Source organism: Alligator sinensis, unplaced genomic scaffold, assembly GCF_000455745.1.
Source record: "Alligator sinensis unplaced genomic scaffold, ASM45574v1 scaffold472_1, whole genome shotgun sequence".
Classification (NCBI taxonomy): domain Eukaryota; kingdom Metazoa; phylum Chordata; order Crocodylia; family Alligatoridae; genus Alligator; species Alligator sinensis.
Window position 1 is genome coordinate 733,331 of NW_005842518.1, and position 18,989 is coordinate 752,319.

The 18,989-nt window shown below is 41.8% G+C and overlaps 1 protein-coding gene across 4 annotated transcripts in view; it reads left to right on the plus strand.

The window, feature by feature from the left end:
* Positions 1-813: 813 nt before the first annotated feature.
* Positions 814-18,989, plus strand: part of BLNK (B cell linker) — a 162,852-nt gene continuing 144,676 nt past the window's right edge. For 3 of the 4 annotated variants that reach the window (XM_025213280.1, XM_006031607.3, XM_014523655.2), the window contains exons 1-2: positions 814-946; positions 11,230-11,292. In XM_025213280.1, coding sequence (XP_025069065.1) covers positions 872-946; positions 11,230-11,292 — 138 coding nt within the window. In that variant the 5' untranslated portion in view covers positions 814-871. Of the gene's footprint in view, positions 947-11,229; positions 11,293-18,798; positions 18,850-18,989 lie in introns of those variants that run through there. The other variant, XM_025213282.1, reaches the window with a different exon arrangement.

The window sequence follows — 18,989 nt, forward strand, 5'->3', positions numbered from 1 at the left end:
TATTACTTCTGTTACAGTGACTCAGAGCATCTATGCTCAAAGGCTGAGTTTGTTTCAGCAATTGCAACTGCACCTTTGCAATCTTGTTTCCTGATCCAGAGGATGCCCTGTGTAACTTTTCCCTTATTTTAAGGTACATTCATTGAATAAAAAATAAAATATATTTCATATACACACATAATTTGTTCTCTAAATGTTAAAAAAATTACAACAAAAGAAAGGATTCCTTTTGAACTCATATCACATCAAGTGGTTTATTTTAGTTTAAGAAAACTGAACCCAGGCATTACACAAAGACTGAGATAAATTATGTGACAAACTGGAAGTAAAAATTCTGTACCTAAGCCCCAATTTTTTGCTACAGAGTTTTATAGCATGAGATGTATGTCAGTAGTGTGTCAGATGCAAGCTATGGGTTTATCCAAGTGACTGTGCAAGAAGGTAAAAGGTAAGCAAGAGTCAACTGCCACTAACACATTTATTTTATATAACATACGTGAAAAATAAAACAGGTGCTGCAAACATGCCTATCAATAAAAATGTTGAGAGTCTAGAACTATCTCTGTATCTGACTTCCAAACAGAACTCTTCTCAGCCAACTTCAGTGGCAATTTCTGCCTATATAATAATGGTTTGATTTAAGCTTGTTGCTAAGTACTTAGTTGCTCTCAAAATGATCACTGTGACATAATAAGCAATAATCAGTCGTTTCTAAATAACTTTAAAACAGCATATGCATTAAGCAAGCAAACAGGAAAAAGTTGCAAAAGGGACTTCCTCTTTGGATTTCCACAGCAGCTGAGTGACGTTTAGTAAAGCAACTGTTTAATATTACTAAACACAGATCAAATCCTTCTCACTGGATACCGACATGGCTACAAAACTCCCCACTCGAGAGGAATGCGAGAATTGGATAACTCCTCAGGTTGCAGATCTCCTAAGACAGGTACTAAATATAGATTTAGTATATAGTCTATAAATTAGATTTAGTCTATAAATATAGACTGTAAACAAAAAAGTATGAATTCAACTAGAAAATGGGTTGCTGGTCTTATCTATACTCTATAAAATTTGTATGATTACTCTGTCCTAGATAGAAACATAAATACAATGCCAAAAGACACTGTAGTCAGCAACTGCAATGATCAAGAACTCATCATTTATATTAATATTCTAAGTTTCTTGATGGTGTCTCAGTTTTTATTGAGATTTAGATCATGACCAAGATTGATTGTTAAAAGTAGCAGCCAGGGTTATCCTGAGAAATATCCACTGAGAAGGGATTGCATATCATATTTTATTTCCTTGTGGCAACAAGTAACAATTTTATTAGAAGTAGGCGTAATTTTTTTCACTGACCATCACTTTGTAATATAGAGCATTTATTTAAGAACCTGTTTTGAATAAAACCCACATTAAATTCTAAATGTTAGCTTCAACTTAAGGGTCCTTTTAAAGTCCTTGAGTTCTTTTATTATTCTTTTGCTTCTGTTGTACCTTTCCTATTTATGCAATTCCCTTTTTATTACAGTCAGGTAGCTTGAAGCGCGCACAATATTCTAAACTTGTTGTCAGTAATCTCCTTCCCTACTTGAATAATTCCCTCTAAAATATATATTCAAGTATTTTTTATGCATGCCAGTTTTTCCCCTTTAAACTGTTGAACATTGTGGTTCAAATTTAAATGTTACCTGCTATTAATCCAGACATCAGAGCCCTGTGTCTCACAGCACGTAACTATTTGGTAGTCTCTTTTCATGTTTTGTCTTCATGAATATACATTTCTCTGTACTTTTTTTAAATGCGAGTCTTATCTGCTCTATTATAACAATCTATCTAAAATCTACTACAGCAACAGCCATTCCCTTTCAAACAAATTTTAATAAATCTTTCATATGGATTTGCATTTTCTATGATGCTATGAAATCTTTACTCCTCTTGGTGAACAGTTACTGAATAAGTAGCCCCTCAAAAGCGAATCAAAGTACTTAACCCCCATATAGTATTAGTGGACATTGTTTACAATCATCTAACAACTCTCAGTAACCATGTACAAGAATATAAGACAGGAAATGAATAAAAGCACCTCAGCAACCCATAAACTAAAAAGGGAGTTTAGGTAAGCTGTAACTTCCTTGTTTCACATTTGACCTTGAAAGCTTAACTAAGTCTTTCAAATTTCCATACATCTTTTCTACACTTACCCTATGTGACAGGGGGCCGCTTCGGGGCCGATCTCCATGGCCCACTCATCTGTCTCTGGGCAACCGCCCGCCTATCTCGCCCACCACGCCTTTGATGTTAATTGATTCAATTATGATGTCAGTTAGGCGGGAGGCTACCCATTTAGTGCCCCGATGCCAGGGGGTGCTCTCTGCAGCTCCTACCTCCCCAATACCGCAGCCCAAGCCTTGCAGATGGCATCATGGTGTTCACCTAATCACTGGCCCCATACTGGGCCCCAGAATCTTCCAAACAGGACCCCTCTATGATCCTCTCCTATCCGGCGGCCTCTCCGCCGTCATCTGGGCTACCTAGCCCCCCCGAAGCCATTTTCCCCTCACAGGTGTGGTCCCCCCAGGACCGTCAGCTAACTGGCCCTGGCCCACCTCCAGGCCAGTCGGGACCCCAGGCCCCTGGCTCTTGGGCATCCCTCACGGTGGGCCCCTGGCCCTTTTGACCCTCCTGGTCCTGGCCCCAGCTTGGGCCAGTCGAGGGTACTCTCTCCTTTGGGCTGGGTCTCTAGCCCCTCACTCTCTATCCGGGCCTCACCGTGCCACTTCTCCCCTTCTCCCAGGGGCAACCACAGCACCATGCCCGGTACTCATCCACTCTCTCGGGGTCCGCCCGCTGGGCCCCTCCACAAACAGGGTTACCCACCCGGTGGTGGTGGGAGCTAGGGGTTAAGGCGCCCCAACCCGCCTTTCACCGGGTTGATAACTGGCCTGGCATTTCCTGGGGGCTCCCACGCCACTGAGAGCCCCACCAGGCCACCCACTCCCGGCAGGGTGCAGTTTCAGTTCATGCCCAGGACCAAGAGCCTCCTTACCATCCCCTTGCAGCTCCCCCTTACCTCCGGGTCGTCTTCAGCAGCCCTTCAGCCAGGCAATGTTGCTACCTGGCCTCCTGCAGCCAAACTGTCTTGTTTATATAGGCAGCACTTGCCTCAAAATGGCTGCCCTCATCAGGCACCTGGAGGCTACCAACTCCAGGCCCTTAAAGTGGCAGGCACACACAGTGCACTGCCACACCCTATGCCTATCCTTATACTCCCATCATGAGTTTAACTAGTTGTATGTTGACACATTAAATAACTGAAAATCATTTTAGTCTGACCAAGTCTTTTTGCTATTCTATTAGTCCCAGCTTGACATTTCAACCTGATAAACAGCTCAAGTCCAGATCACTTCTACCACCTTCTAGATATGCTGCATGTTACTATATCAAAGCATTCCTAAAATCTATACAGATTATTACCATAAGCTTCTTCTCTATTAGAACTATTTCTTATTTCTTCCAGCCAATTTATTATTCTTAATTCAGTCAGAAGGGATTTCTTTATTCTATTTCTGATTATACATTTCCACTATATTGTCCTAAAGCAAAAAGATCCGTTAAAGCTTTGTTCTTAAATCTGTTATATTAGCTTGTATCCCAATCCTCTCTTCATTCAGATGTGCTTATTCTTTAAACAGTAGATCTCCAGCTCAAAATATAAATCCTTTTACTAGTGACAGATAATGGACAGAATCAGCTTTAGTGCTAAAGCTACAGCTTTTAATCTGAAAGTCCTAAATTCCAGTCACTGCAGGGACAAATTCTTTACAAATAGTTTTATATATACCAGGTCTTCCAATTTAAAAATATGACAGGTAACTGCCAAAATGTCTCACCACCCTGTAAGGTTGCCACAGCAGTAGGATGGCAACCTACTAATGCTGTCAATTACACGCTTAGCTCATGAGGCAGCAGTCTATGTGGTAGACGTAGACGTCCTACCTGCTAATGATCCAGCTGCATGTTAATATGATGCTGCGTGATGGAATTCCAGTGCTCCTGATCTAGTTGAGGCCAGTCGAGTCTTTAAACCAAATATTTTGCAAGTAGTCTTTAATTATATGTCCTTTCTTCTGGGTGCCTGACTTGAGACACTTTTATCATGTGCACAAATATTGAGCACTCGCAGCTACAGAAGTCAAGGGGACCTGTGCTTTGAACATAACAAGTGCTGTTTAATGCCAACTATTTTGAAAAATCAGGTCATGGCATCTCAACCTAGGCACCTAAAATTAGTAGTTACTTGACCTTAACCTCTCTGTACCTCAGCTCCCCATCTGTGAAATGGAGTGATAATATCCCTTTCATTTTACAAGCATCTTCTGAAAAATAAATTATTTCATATTTACGTAGCATGGTAATAGTAAAATAATGAGTAATGTAGAAAAGCTATGAAGAAATTAATAATTATGTCTTCAGTGCAGGATATGGGTAGTGTGCACTAAGTAAGACAGAGATCGCACAAGAAGCAAAATGTTGAACAACTGCTTACTCGGTGAACAACTTCTACCCCATGTACTTGTGAACTACAGAAAACGTTGTGCAGTTTAACATATCATAATGCATATGCACAAGGCAACTTCAATTCAATTATTTGCTAATATTTAAGTACTTGACTTTACAACCTTATTATGTTCTTTTAACATACAATATGTATGTGCATGTGTGTGTGCATTTGTGTGTAATATCTAAAATAATTATTAAATTGTCATTCAGCAAAGCGTTTGAAGACTGATCAAAAGCATTGGTAGAAAACCAATAACTAGAACAATAAAAAATAAACCTATTGATTTAGCTTCTTCATAGCCAAGTTCATAAAATAAATATTCCAGCTATATGCAAATAGTTATTCCTCTATTTTCCTGCATCTATTGTATAAACATGGAAATACAACATCCTCTGTTCAGCATGCATCTCCTTTCTCAATATTTCCATGCATTCCAATATATTTACTTTGGCATTAATGTGCAAATAGAGGACAGGGAGGCAGAAGCGGGACGTACAGGGCATTGCAAACACTATTCCCCACCCCAGTGCTAGCATACCTTACAAATGGCAAACTCACCTTCCCCTCCAAAATAAGGCATTCCTAGGCCTATTTTGGCAACAGTGCATTCACAATCTAGCCTCTTGTGCAGAGGTCAGATTGTGAAGTCATCGTCTTGCTGTAAAGATTTCTCTCCAAAACAGAATAAGCTACAACAAGAGTGCCACAGTACAGCCTACAGGTTCAATCCAGCCCACAGAACAATTTAATATGGCACATGGTGTTTCTGAAAGGGCGGGGAATTCGGTGGTGGAGCCTTTCACTGACTTGCCAAGCATGGAGCCTCACTGCAGATGCTTGTTCGTGATGGGAGAGTGAACAATGGCTTATTAACTCCCATGCCACTGCTGTCAGAAGTGGGTCCAGATATAGCCCTTCAGGCTCCTTGCAATCCAGAATCAGCCTTCAAGGAGCCCTGTGAGCTCAATCAGGCCAGGTAAGTTTTGCACCCTGGTCTACAAGCCTGAACCCACGTTATTGGCATTTAAACCAGCATTCATTTCAGAATGAGTCTACAATCCTAAAATTAAAAACCAAGCAGGGACTTCCATTTACCTCAAATATTATTTTGTAAATATCGCAAATGGCATCAAAACAGTCTTTTTGTTAGTGTACGCTTAAATTGACCATTCAAACAAAATATTTACAAATATAACAAAATTCAAACAACCACTGCATCTCCCCCATATTTTAGACTCCCAGCCCTATATACATTCATTGAAATCTAAAGTTTAAAAAGCTAACTTCCTTAGGGCCACCAGATCACTAAACAATTAAGGGTCCAATTCTGGAGCCCCTACTTCACACTACTGTTCACTGTAAATTCCCTTTGACTGTGTAAATGCAGGCAGTTCTTACACAACTATTTTGCCTCCTTTCTGAGCAACAAGACTACATATTTAACAGCTTTCCCGAGTTCCATGGTTTATATCTACATTAATTAAATGAATGTATAAGTCTCTGATTTAAAATTCACTGTTAATAAAGTAGGCAGACTACTTACTGAACTGAACTGACAACTAACTGAACAGTTAACTAAGAATCTTAAATGCCAGAACTCACTAATAGCACTGTATATTTTTAATGAAGTTCTGCAAATTTTTTCCTACTGATATTTCTAAACTTTCTGTTCTGTACCTAAAAGCACAATTATTTTCTAAAGCCAGGCTAAAGCATTAAAACCCAGCAATCAAAAAGATTGTGCTATGTAGATATACAAGGTAGCATTCTGAAAGTACCCAAGCTGGCTCCCAAACCAAAAACAATATGGTCACATTAATAGGGCACTCACCCCAGCTTAATAAGCCCTGCCTCTTAGAAGGTTTAATTAGCCTGCATACAGCAGTCACATTATGCTGCTCCAAGTCAGGAGCTAGTGAATGGTGCTGCCTTTCCACGTAGACACACCTTTAAGGTCCTTCCCATCCCAGCTCTTTGCCTTGGACCTCCTGAAAGGAAAACCACATTGGGTGTGTCCACACATGCAAGCACATGCGCTTGCAGCAGCTCAAATAGAAGTGATGCAAATTTGAGCCGGGGCCCCCCTGCACAGGGTCGCAGGCACCCTGTAGGGCCCCAGCCCCCCTGCACACAGCCAATAACTTACCTTCTGCAGCAGCAGCAGGAGTGGGGCACTCTGAGCCCACTGCTCCCAGATCCCAGCTCTCAGGGACCGCAATCCAATCCCACCTGGGTCCTGCCAACCTTGGGGCTGCTAAGACCTGGCTCGGATCAGCACGAGGTCCCTGTGTGCCATGCTGGGTCCTGTCACCATGGGACCAGCCTGGCTGGATGGCAGAGGGGCCCAAGGGCCATAGGACCCAGCTGAGCTTGGCACGTGATCCCCGCACACCATGCCAGGTCTTGCCATCCTGGGACCAGTCCAGCCAGGCAGCACAAGCAGCCCCAGGGCTGCCAGGACCCGGCTAGGCTCAGCACACGGTCCCCCCATGCCACACCGGGTCTTGCTGCCACTGGCCCAGCTGGGTGACAGAGAGGCCCCAGGGCTGGCAGGACCCAGCTGGGCTCAGCACGTGGTCCCCGCATGCCACACCGGGTCCTGCTGCCATGGGACTGGCCTGGCCAGGCAGAAGAGGGGCCCCAGGGCTGGCAGGACCCAGCTGGGCTCAGCACGTGGTCCCCGCATGCCACACCGGGTCCTGCTGCCATGGGACTGGCCTGGCCAGGCAGAAGAGGGGCCCCAGGGCTGGCAGCACCTGGCTGGGCTCAGTATGCGGTCCCCACACACCACACTGGGTCCCATCTCTGCTCCTCTGTGCCTGCAGGGAGGTGGCACACTGTGGGACCTGGCCCAGCCCTGTGTGGCTCGGTAGTCTGGCTTTGCACCAGAGCAGGTCACACGGCTCCAGGAGGCACAGCTCCTGCGTGCACCTCCTGGAGCCATGTGACCCGCTCCGGTGCAAAGCTGGACTAGTGAGTCGCATCGGTCTGGGCTATGTCCTTCTGTGCGCCACCAGCTTCACCATGGCTGCTCCCGCCACTCCCCCCCCGCCGCCCCCGGGGCAACCCCCCCCCCCCCCCCCACCCTGCCACCTCTCACACCCATCCATACCCATAAACCTTCCCACCCCCATTTCCGATTCCCTTACTTACCTTGGACAGTGCCAAGGGCAGCAGGAGCACCAAAGAGATGCTCTGGCCAAAACCGGACTGTCTCTTCTGGAGGACTGAATCCTGTGCCTGCTCCAGGCACGGTCTAGTACCATGCCTTGCTCTGCTGCTCTGAGGAGCATTTTTTTTTTTGCCCCCTGGATATTCAGGGGTCTAATTTTCTCCCCATGCTGCAAGTTTGCAGTGCAGGGAACATTTATTCATTCCTGCATGTGCCTCTTGCCCCGTCTCAAAGGAGTTTGTGACAGGGCAAGAGGCACATGCATGCTCATCTGGATGTGCCCATTGAGTCTAAGACTACATACAGATTCAGGGAGTTAGAGGGAGGTTAGATTCAGTTTTAAAATGGCTACCCAATATAAAGTAAGTTAGGATAGGAGGGGCTAGGAAGGCCTTGGAGGGATCAGGGAGGCAAGCAGGGATCAAGAGGGGGAATTGGGGGGCAAGTGGTATCCACAGGGGGGTCAGGAGGACTAGTGGTGTCCACAGGGGTGTTGGCATGATATGGGAGGATTTGGCAGGATCAGGGGTCTAGCAGGGTCTGTGGGGAGGACTTGTGGTGATGGGAGACTCTCCCCCCCTAACCCTGGGACCAGGGATTATTTTTAGCCACCTGACCCCCACCTAACCCCCAGACAAACAACTACACCAGCAAACCAACCTCCTCCCACTGATCCTGCCTAGCTCTCCCCCCACCCCCCCACCCCTTATTTCCTTGGCTCCCAGCACTAGCAAACACCAGTAAAACCAGCGCCAGGAGCAGTTTGTGGGATGGTGGGGCTTGATGCCTCGGGAGGAGGGAGATGTTGTCCTTCTGGAATGAGGCAGAGGACTGGGGGGTAAAAATAGTCCAATTCCAAGTGGGGTTGGAAAAACACAGCCCTGGAGCTGGGACCAGGAGCTGGACTTTCCCAGCCCCATGGCTTCACTGGGAACTGTACAGACATCCAGTTAGATCAGGCTTGCCAAACCCAATTTAAGTTAGATTACCTCTATGGCAGAGTTAATTTAGATTGGCCATTTTTAGACCAATCTATCCATCTTGAACTTTTCTACAGTTCACGCTTAGATGGACCTAACTAAGTATTTCTACTTGGCCCGCACTTCCAGGGAGGCAGTTAGAAAGTCCAAAGCAACTACACAGCTGAGGCTGGCAGCACAAATTAAAGACAACAAAAAGTCTTCTTTAGGTATGTATGAAGTAAAAGGAAGGTGCAGGGCAGCATAGGAGCCCTACTGAACAAGAAGGAGCAATTAGTGACAGACAGGGGGCACAAGGCTGAGTTATTCAATGAGTTTTTTGCCTCAGTGTTCCTGAACAGGGGTCAAGACAGGTCTCCTAATGGGTTCTTAGATGGGCATCAGAGGGCCACCAGCCCATCAACTGTCGACGCTGACTTGGTGCAGAGTCACTTGGATGGACTCAGTGTGTTTAAGTCAGCAGGCCCAGATGAGCTGCATCCAAGAGTACTGAAGAAATTGGCCTGTGTCATAGCAGAACCACTGGCACAGCTGTTTGAGCACTCAGAGGACTGGAAAAGGGCCAATGTGGTCCCTATTTTCAAGAAGGGAAGGAAGCAGGATCTGAGTAATTATAGACCAGTCAGTCTCACCTCCATCCTTGGTAAGGTCTTTGAAAAGATTATGAAGATTGTCAAGAAACATATTTGTGGGAGTCCAACAGGAAAAATAATGCAGCAGGGAAACCAGCATGGATTCATAGCAGGTAGATCATGTCGGACTAATCTGGTTTCGTTATATGACGGTCACAAATTACTTAGATGCAGGAGTAGAGGTGAATGTCATTTTCTTGGATTTTAGCAAGGCGTTTGATATGGTATGTCACCACATTCTTATAAATAAATTAAGAGGCTGTGACAGATGTTTACACAGTCCAGTGGGCGGCAAATTGGCTTAGCAGTCGCACCCAGAGAGTGGTAGTAGATAGGTCGGTATCAACCTGGAAGGATGTGGATAGTGGGATCATGCAGGATTCGGTCCTTGGACCTGTACTCTTTAATAACTTCATCAGTGACTTGGATATGGGTGTGAAGTGTACTCTGTCCAAGTTTGCAGATGATGCTAAATTGTAGCGTGAAGTGCACACTCCGGGGGTACGAAACAATTGCAGGCAGGCCTGGACAGGTTAGAAAAGTGGGCAGTACACAATAGAATGCAGTACAAGTACAGGTGCAGAGTGCTGCACCTACGGCGCAAAAAGATCCAGCACACCTATTGGCTGGGAAGTGATCCGTTCAGCAGCACAGAGGCAGAAAGGGATCTCAGAGTCATAGTAAACTCCAAGATGAACATGAGTCGTCAGTGTGACGAAATCATCAGCAAAGCTAAGTGCACTTATGCATCAGCAGATGCATGACAAATAGAACCAAGGAGGTGATACTTCCCCTCTATGTGGCATTGATCAGACTGCAGTTGGAGTACTGCATCCAGTTTTGGGCACTGCGCTTCAAGAAGGATGTTGATAGACTCGAGAGGGTCCAGAGGAGGGCCACTTATATGGTTAGGGGCTTACAAGACAAGCCCTATGAGAAGAGACTGAGGGACCTGGACCTCTTCAGCCTCTGCAAGAGAAGGCTGAGAAGTGATCTTGTGGCTGCCTACTAATTCATTAGGGGGACTCAGCAAGGAATCAGAGAGGCTCTGTTCACCAAGGTGCCTCTTGGGGTAACAAGGAACAACTGTCACTAACTGACAGAGAGCAGTTTTAGGCTAGACCTCAGGAAAAACTTCTTCACGGTAAGAGTGGCCAAAATTTGGAATGGGCTTCCAAGGGAGGCGGTGTTCTCTGCTACCTTGGGGGTCTTTAAGAGAAGGCTGGATAGGCATCTGGCTGGGGGCATCTGACCCCAGCACTCTTTCGTGCCTAGACAGGGGGTCAGACTCAATGAACTGTTGAGGTCCCTTCCGACCCTAACATCTATGAATCTATGAAAGGTTCTAAGTGTAGGGTCTGCACCTACGCAAACTAAGTTAGATTGGGTAGACATTGTTAATGTAATCGAACCTCCCCAGAAGTCTGTATGTACCCTAAGATTCATATTAGAAAGGGCTCAATTTCCTGTTGTAGATAAAGATAAAGCTTCTTGAGAGCTTCTTCTGGGTTCTGGTTTCATTTTTCTCTACAATTGGCTGTCATAGTTTTATTAAGAAAAAAATATATCAGACTTGAAGAACAGATACTGATTTTGAAAGTCAATAGCCTCTGAGCCTTGCTGTCTAGGAATGCCTCCTAGTCACTCTTTGTAATATTCTTCTTCTAGGTATACGCATCAGATGTAATGTACAGACTTGTGCCACTACTGCATACTTTTAATTTCTACATGGAAGTATTTTACCCATAAACCAGGCTACAATTTAGATTTTGTATACCTTTCAAATTATTTTATATATTTATACACACACACACACACACACACACACACACACACACACACATATATATATATAAAATGCTCTCTCTTTTCTCATCTCAGTTTGGAATGCCTGAATCTGCTGTAGTGGTGGAAAAACTGAATATCAATGGCCCCCAATTTCTGGTAAGTAATGGAAATATTTTCTGCTCAGAAATATTTCATAATAGGTATCTGCTTTTTTGTATCACAGTGGGCACATCTACACATGCACATTTCATATTTTCATAGTTTTTAGGAGCTGAAAGGGACCTTACAAATAATCAGTTTACTGCATAATAACCAAAATTACTGCGTAATATGGGCATGTGTCTCCGTGTGCATGCCCATATTGCGTAGTAACTATGGTGACTTATGCCAACTTAAGTGTAAATTTGATATGAGCATCATGCAGGTATCAAACCTATGCCCAATTAGTTACTGAGCAGTATGTGTAGATACCTTACCGCACAGTAATGCTGTGTGTGTGGACTGACTTGGAACTAACTTTAGTCCCAAGTCATTTCATACGCAACATTAACGTGCTTTATTGCTTGCACGTGTAGATGCCAACCTATTCCCGCTTACTGCATGGTAATTTACTGCACAGTAAATTTAAGCCAACATAAACGCACATGTAGACATTCCCAGTGTGAAGCTTGTGTTTACAATAGCAACACCTTATGTTAGCTTCCTTTGTTCTTTGTAGAATCATGGCAAGTTATATGTTATATCTCTTATATAATATTATAATAACAAAAATCCCACTTTATTCCTCTGAATAATTTACTCACAGTAGTAAATCCTTGCCTTGCTCCACCTCTGGATAGAACAAACATCTAGATACTCATACAAGAATCTGGCAGCTGAAAGGGATAGATATAAAGATCCATTCACACGTATGTGATTGCAGGATTTGGATCTAAGCAATCTTATTAGCACTCTAGCACCAAGCTGTGGGAAAAGCAAACTGGTTCCTGCCAGCTCAAGTGCCTTTTGTAGTCTTTTTTTTGTTGAATGATTGAAGATATTATGTACTTTCCTCATAGTAGGAATGGACACAGGATGTGAGAAATGTTTTCAGAAGTTAGTGGTAACCTACAACAACAAAAGTGACACACAAAAAAACAAAAAAGGAACTACAGGCAAGTTCTGCAAGATACTTGTGACAGAAAAAAATAAAACAAAAGGAAAAACATCTGTGAGGCATGTTCTCCAAATTATGCATTCCCTTCAACATTTCCCATTTTAAGCGTACCTTATTTCACATTGGAATGTTCAGGGCATTACATTACATGAAGTCCCATGGTATGCCACTACCCACATGTGTTTTGTATTGTATTGTTATAATACTGTGAGTGTCAGCTCTCAAATGACAGAAGATTCTTAGAGCTCCTCATGTGCTCTTTAACTGAACTGTTCAATACCAGTGTCAACTTGATAAACCAGTAATAAAATATGCTTGAAATAATTCATTATTTCAGTACCAAAAAATACAGTCATAGAAGAACTTGCATTATCAGGACACTACTTATATTGTCAATAACAACACCTATGTAACTGCAAGACAGCATTACTACAGATACAAGCCAGAATTTAATTACATTCACTGGTCAGCTATATCAGGAAATCCAAACTGTTCCAGGAATGGAAAGTTTCTTCTTTGATTTCTATTACAAAGAGTGTAAAACTGTATAGTTCTTCTAAGGAATACAAGAACAATGTATTGATATCTGCCTAGGTTTGCAGAGAGTCTAATGCAATTGTCTATGTGAAATGCTCCTTTTATTTTATTGGACATTGAGATTCTAATGAGGACATCATATTTTTCAACATAATCATTTCATCACTCAAACATGTAAGAAAGGAGCAATGACATATCATGGAAATCTGCAAAATGGGGAAATATGAGGTTTAATTGGTTTAATTTTCTGAAGAGTGAATCTGCTTTCAAAAATTTGGGAAAACTGCAGTAAATTATTATGTAGCCCATACACCACTTAGTATCAAAACAAACATCAAAATTACTACAGAGGGCTTGTTGGTATGATGTGAGGTTCAGGTTATATGCTAAATACTGAATTTGAAAAGAAAATAAGCTGGATGAACTTGCAATACTTAAGGCCCATTTGGAGTTTTAAAATCTGGCTGAAAATGCAGTAAAATTGCCTAACATGCAATGAAGTGGCCACAATACCTTAAATCAATTTTTTCTGGTTCCAGAAGGGGAATTGAGTATTGTAATTGGCATTCAGATTCAGTAGGAATTTTGTTTCTTTGAACATTTTTCTCTCATCTGGGCTTTAAGCAATAAGACAATTGCTTTTATAATAAAACTCATTTCTATTCTATAAACATACTGTGTGTCAAACTGCTCTTTTGTAAGAAACAGGATTACATGCATTTTAAAGAAATTTTGAGATAATGGCTCTGCCCTAACAGTTTTGCAGAAGCTGAAATGCGAAAACATGGTACATTAGAACGAGAGTATGCAATGCAGTTTCATCTTCCTTTACCAATGGTATTTTATTTGCAATAGTTATTCCAAATGCAGGTCACATCTCAATGATGCTAATCTGGTGCTAATGGGTAGATCAGCTTTTAGGCACAGTTGAATTGCACAGTGTATTATATTCTCTCTCTCTCTTTCATTGCTTTTTAATGTCTGAATATTTGAAGCACTGTGCTTGGCTTTTTCTATTGTAGAGAGTCTTTTTTGCTTTTTTGGTGCCATTTTCTAATTTAATGTTGATTTTCCAGTTAGAGGGTGAAAAAGTAGTAGAGACTTCAGAATTCTGATATGACCTTAAGGAATGAATCCTAAAGTAGTTAGATTTAGGGTGCTACTCTTAACAAAAAAAATAAGATTTTTACTAGAAGCGTGGAGGAAATACCTGAAAGTAACAAAGGAGTTGCACTGATTCTGGACATATTTCACCAGTTCCATGTTTTCACATATGGTGCTATTTCAAGACTTTTATATTGGGTCTTTGGGATTTAAATTTTTGGGGCTAACATCATCTTTAACAGTACAATAATGGTTTACTTTTATAAAAAAATAACCTTTAAAGAAGAGACCTATGAACTTCACTGTGACTGTCCTGCATGTCTCTGGCAGTACAAAACAACTGACAGATCCAGTCTTCTAAGATTTTTCTTTGCATATGGTGCCAGAGATTGCTTTTAAATCTACATTACATTACTTCTTCCTATTCCCAACTGAATGAACATTAGCCGGTGATCCCAGCTGCTGGAATGCCAATTTGGAGCCACAGGCAGGCAGATATATTTACAAGTTCAACATAAAGCACAATTCAGCTGCACCCAAAAAATATGGCCCCAAGTATTCAGTTGAAGACAGAATCTGACTCTAGTTAAACTTCTTGGGAAATAATTGAAGGTAAAGTCCTAGCTTTATAGAGAAAACAAGAGGCTTACAGCCCATTTCCCATAGGCAAAGCACTCCTCCAGTTCTTCCCCATATATCAAACACGCTAAAGACCATGGGCTAATATTTACTCTGAATGGGGGCTGCAGCATGGGCTGGCAGTGGAAGACTAATGCAAACAGTGGTCAATTGTGATATATTTATTCTTACCATGTTCTCCCCCATTTTGTATATTATTGCTGGTGAGCTGCTTTCTCTAACTAACTTGTCAAGTATTCAAATTTCACAAGCCACAACTTTGCAGTCAGTGTCATACACACCATGCTTCTTCTGATTCAGGAAGTAGGATAGCTTCCTTAAGTATATCACTGTGCATGTACCAACAAGCTCTTCATTTCAGTACAACTTACTAGCAAGACCATAGATAGCACCCCACTAAGCTGACTACACCCTTAGTTCAGGAAGAACCCGGTTCAGCACAAATGAAATTTATCTAACCAGAGTGGTAAAACTGTACATGTGTTCATAGCACAGAAATTTTCAACTGGGGCAACATCCTGATTTTTAAAATTCCAGCAGGACAGTCAAACTGGAGACCATAAACCCAGTAGCTTTCCATAAGAACACCACAGTCTCAGAATACTCAGGAGGTGAACCACATCTTGATAGACATTGGCTTGTGGACTTGCTTGCTCCCATCCCCTGCCAATCACACTGCAGCTACAAAGCAATTGTTCATGTGGAAAAAATACCATAAAAAATCTTCATATGGTTTTAGCTCCTCACATGAATTCTATTCTTCTTGCATCTCTCCTTTCATGGTCTCCTCTCCTGCTACTAAACATGCTTTCTTGGCCCTTGGGTGTCTCTTTGCTTCCTCCCTGCTAATACATATTTCCCTGACATACTACCCAGTTTCCCATTGTTCTTCTGCTCTGTTTTTTGGGCACACTACCATTCCCTACCCATCCTCCCAATCCTGGCTGGTGCTGGCAGACCTGGAGCACAACTGTCCCAGCTGCTTTTACAAGACCCAGAGCTCACCTTTTCTATGAAAAACCTGGATACCTAAGGGAGCTGGACACAGCAAGGTGCACACTGTGAGAAATAAGCCATTTGACTTTGCTAGCCAACACTCCACAGATGACAAAAAATGCCTGTTTAGAACAAAATTGGTTTTAATTTAAACGTGCCTGGGGGCTGGAAGGTAAAGACTATTCTCTCTCAGGTGACAGTAGACGTACAGCAACAAAATGGGAGAAAGGAAGCATTGTAGGATAGAGGGCTGCCGGCCTTGATACTTGTTAGCATTATGAGAGACAACTGCAGCAGAAGTAACACAGACACTGGACTCTCTTCATGCCAGGTGTTGGAGGGAAAGGACAAAACTGGATTCTTTTTTAAACTGGTCCAAATCCAGATATACAGATCATCACCAACTCAGGACTGGTTCAGTGTCTAAATCTGCAGCCATGTTTCACTGAAGTTCTGATGACTGGCATTTTAGTTTATTTTAAGAAGTTTTCTTGGTCACCTTGGGCCACCATTATCCATTAAATGAACTATTTTTACTGTTTCCAACCAAATCTGAGGCTACCTCTAGAAGTGGCAATATGCAATCATGTGGTGGTATCAGAAAGAGGGAAATAGCTGGGAACACAATCAAGAAAAAGGCAAAGTGTTGCTGTATATATAATGCAACTGGAACAGAGAGTGATTTTATAGTGATCTTAAGGCCTGGGTTAAAAGGAAAACATTTTACAGCTGAATGCATTAGCTGCTATCAATCATCTTCAATTAAATAAGAGGGTAAAAGGGCAATACATATTCATGTCCCTTCAACAAAGCAGGACTTCATAAAAATGGAAGCAAAAATTGCATATTTATCTCTATTCTTCAAAAAAAAAAGGACAAAACAGACTAGCTTACTGGATATAGATGTATTTTCTGAAATCTACAACATTGACGTTATGCACCATTTAACACTGCCACTCAAAATACAATAACAAATTGATGGCAAAAATAACCTCATTTTTAAGATTGTAAAGAAAATAATAGATTCATGTATAAAGTCAACAAGCATTATTGGTGCCAGATGCCCATGAATGTTTGAATAAACAATGAAAGTATATCAAGTTGTTTCATTTTACTTTCTTGCTAGATATTTTCCAATAACCCAAGTTGTAACTTAGTAAAACTGTCTAATACCTAGATCTTGCAATTCAATTCAGTAGCAGCAAACAATAAGCTAATGCCAAAGTCCTCCTTGCAGGAGTTCAGCCTTAATTTTTACCATGACAGCATTATATTTCTATTCAAGTTCCAAATATTGCTGCCAGAAATGATTTGAACATGAATTTTGTTTGTTTTTATTCAGCAGCTGTGAATGATGGGAAGTGCTTGTCTGCATTCCAATCCATGAAAAGCCCTGACAAAATAATCCAAGCAACTTCAAATATCAAGCTATTCATAATTACATTAAATATGGATTAAAGGCATATTCTTTGATGCTGAATCCTTTGTTCTTAAAGTTAAGATAATTTTAAACAGGATCTTAATAAAAAGCTTAAAATTTTATGGAGGCTTCAACTTCAGGGAGTGTGGACAGAACTGAGTAGTGGTGGGAACTTACAAAGCCATTGTGTTACAGTTTCCACATTTATAGGAACTGAACTGCACAAAGGAAGGGCTCCATGCATTCTCAGTATTTTAAGTGTTAAGCCAACTCCTGTTTATGTTTTATTCAGACATACTTGCCTTGTAAGGACACAGAACAATTCAAATATGATACTACCATCTCAAAGCTTGTTTAAAGGGAAGAAACCAAGCGTTTCAAGACTTTTGATATGGGTCACTTCCATTTTTGGTGCTTTGGTGCTTTCTAAAAAAAAAATCAGACCCTGTACAATGCCTCTAGTTAGGCACCCAAAAATCACTCACCTCTGTTGAAAATGTTGGTCACTCTCCTGTTATCATACTACAGCTGGTACCCATTTCTGACATCTTCTCCCTGAATTCCTGTATCATCATAATTTCAGTCATACTTTATTAATACAAGTCTCTTTCAATGCAAGACTGTTTCTAATGGTCTGTTCTTTATACCTGAAGAGCAAAAAAGAATATAGGAAATACATACTGAAATTCTTTCTGGGTATTATTACCTGCAAAAGACTCTACTATATTAAATGACAACATGAATGAGAGAGGGTAATGACATGTTATGTATAATATGAGTAACATAGGTTATCTGAGGAACTGATCACTTTCAGTTTCAGAGAGCATGTTCTCTATGGAAGGTCACTAAAAAGAGTAGTTGAGATAAGATTAGCTTTTCTATCAATCTGTTTCTTTACAGAAAAAGTGGGCCAAATGTACTCTGACATCCTGCTGCATACAGCATTAGCACACATGAACTCTAGTTAAACCAGATTTAAGGCTGTTTTGTGCCATTGTATCATTAAAAAGAGACAAAGTCAGGGTAACCATTTATGAGTATTTGAGGAAGTTGCACTTCATGCTTTTTCTACTAATGAAGATCTAATGATCTCATGAGGTCCCTTCCAGCCCTGAACTTCTGTAAATCTGTAATCTGGAATGACCTGGAAGAATTTGCCAAATATTTACACTTGGAAGATAGCCTATTTATGAAATGGGTAGCCATCCATCTGTCACCTGAACTGATGGTGCAACTGCTAAAGAAACAAAGTTACACTCACTGACTAGACTCCTTCTCTGGATGCCTAGACCAGTAACATTATAGCTCCTTGGGTTGTAGTTGGAGCTGTGTCGGTCTAAGAACATAGGCAGACAAGGTTTTTTGGGTAAATGTGATATCTTTTATTAGACCAACTAAATAGTTGGAAAAATTGTTCTTTGCAATCTTTCAGGCACAAACACCCTTCTTCAGTCATGGGGAGAGTCTATTGATGTTATGTGCTCTCCATGGTAGAATAGAAGCCAATATGCAAAATGCAGGTCTGTGAAAATGCAAATGCATGGCAGTGAAGATCAGAGGGAATGGGAGACAATAGGTGCAAGACAGGTGGTAGGGGGAAGAAGTGGGGAATGTTGAACTGGTGATAAAATGTAGCTAGTAAAATGCAGACAGGTTACCTGGAGTTATCAGATGGCAGGCAGGTTATAATGTGCCATAAATCTAATGTCTATATTTAGTCTTTGATTTTTTGTATCCAGTAGATTTATGAAGTGAAGCTCGTAGACCCATCTGTGAAAAGTGTTTTGTAAATTCCCATTGAGGATTAGAACTGAGAGACTGGAGAGAGAGTGATTGTCTTGTGAGAAGTAGGCACCCACAGGTAATTGGATATTTTTGTCTTTGATAGATTTTCAGTGTGCATTCATTCTGGTATGCAGTTGATGTTTGGTTTCTCCTACATATTTTCCATCAGGGCACTTAATGCACTGGATGAGATATATGCCTGCCCCCCCCCCCCCA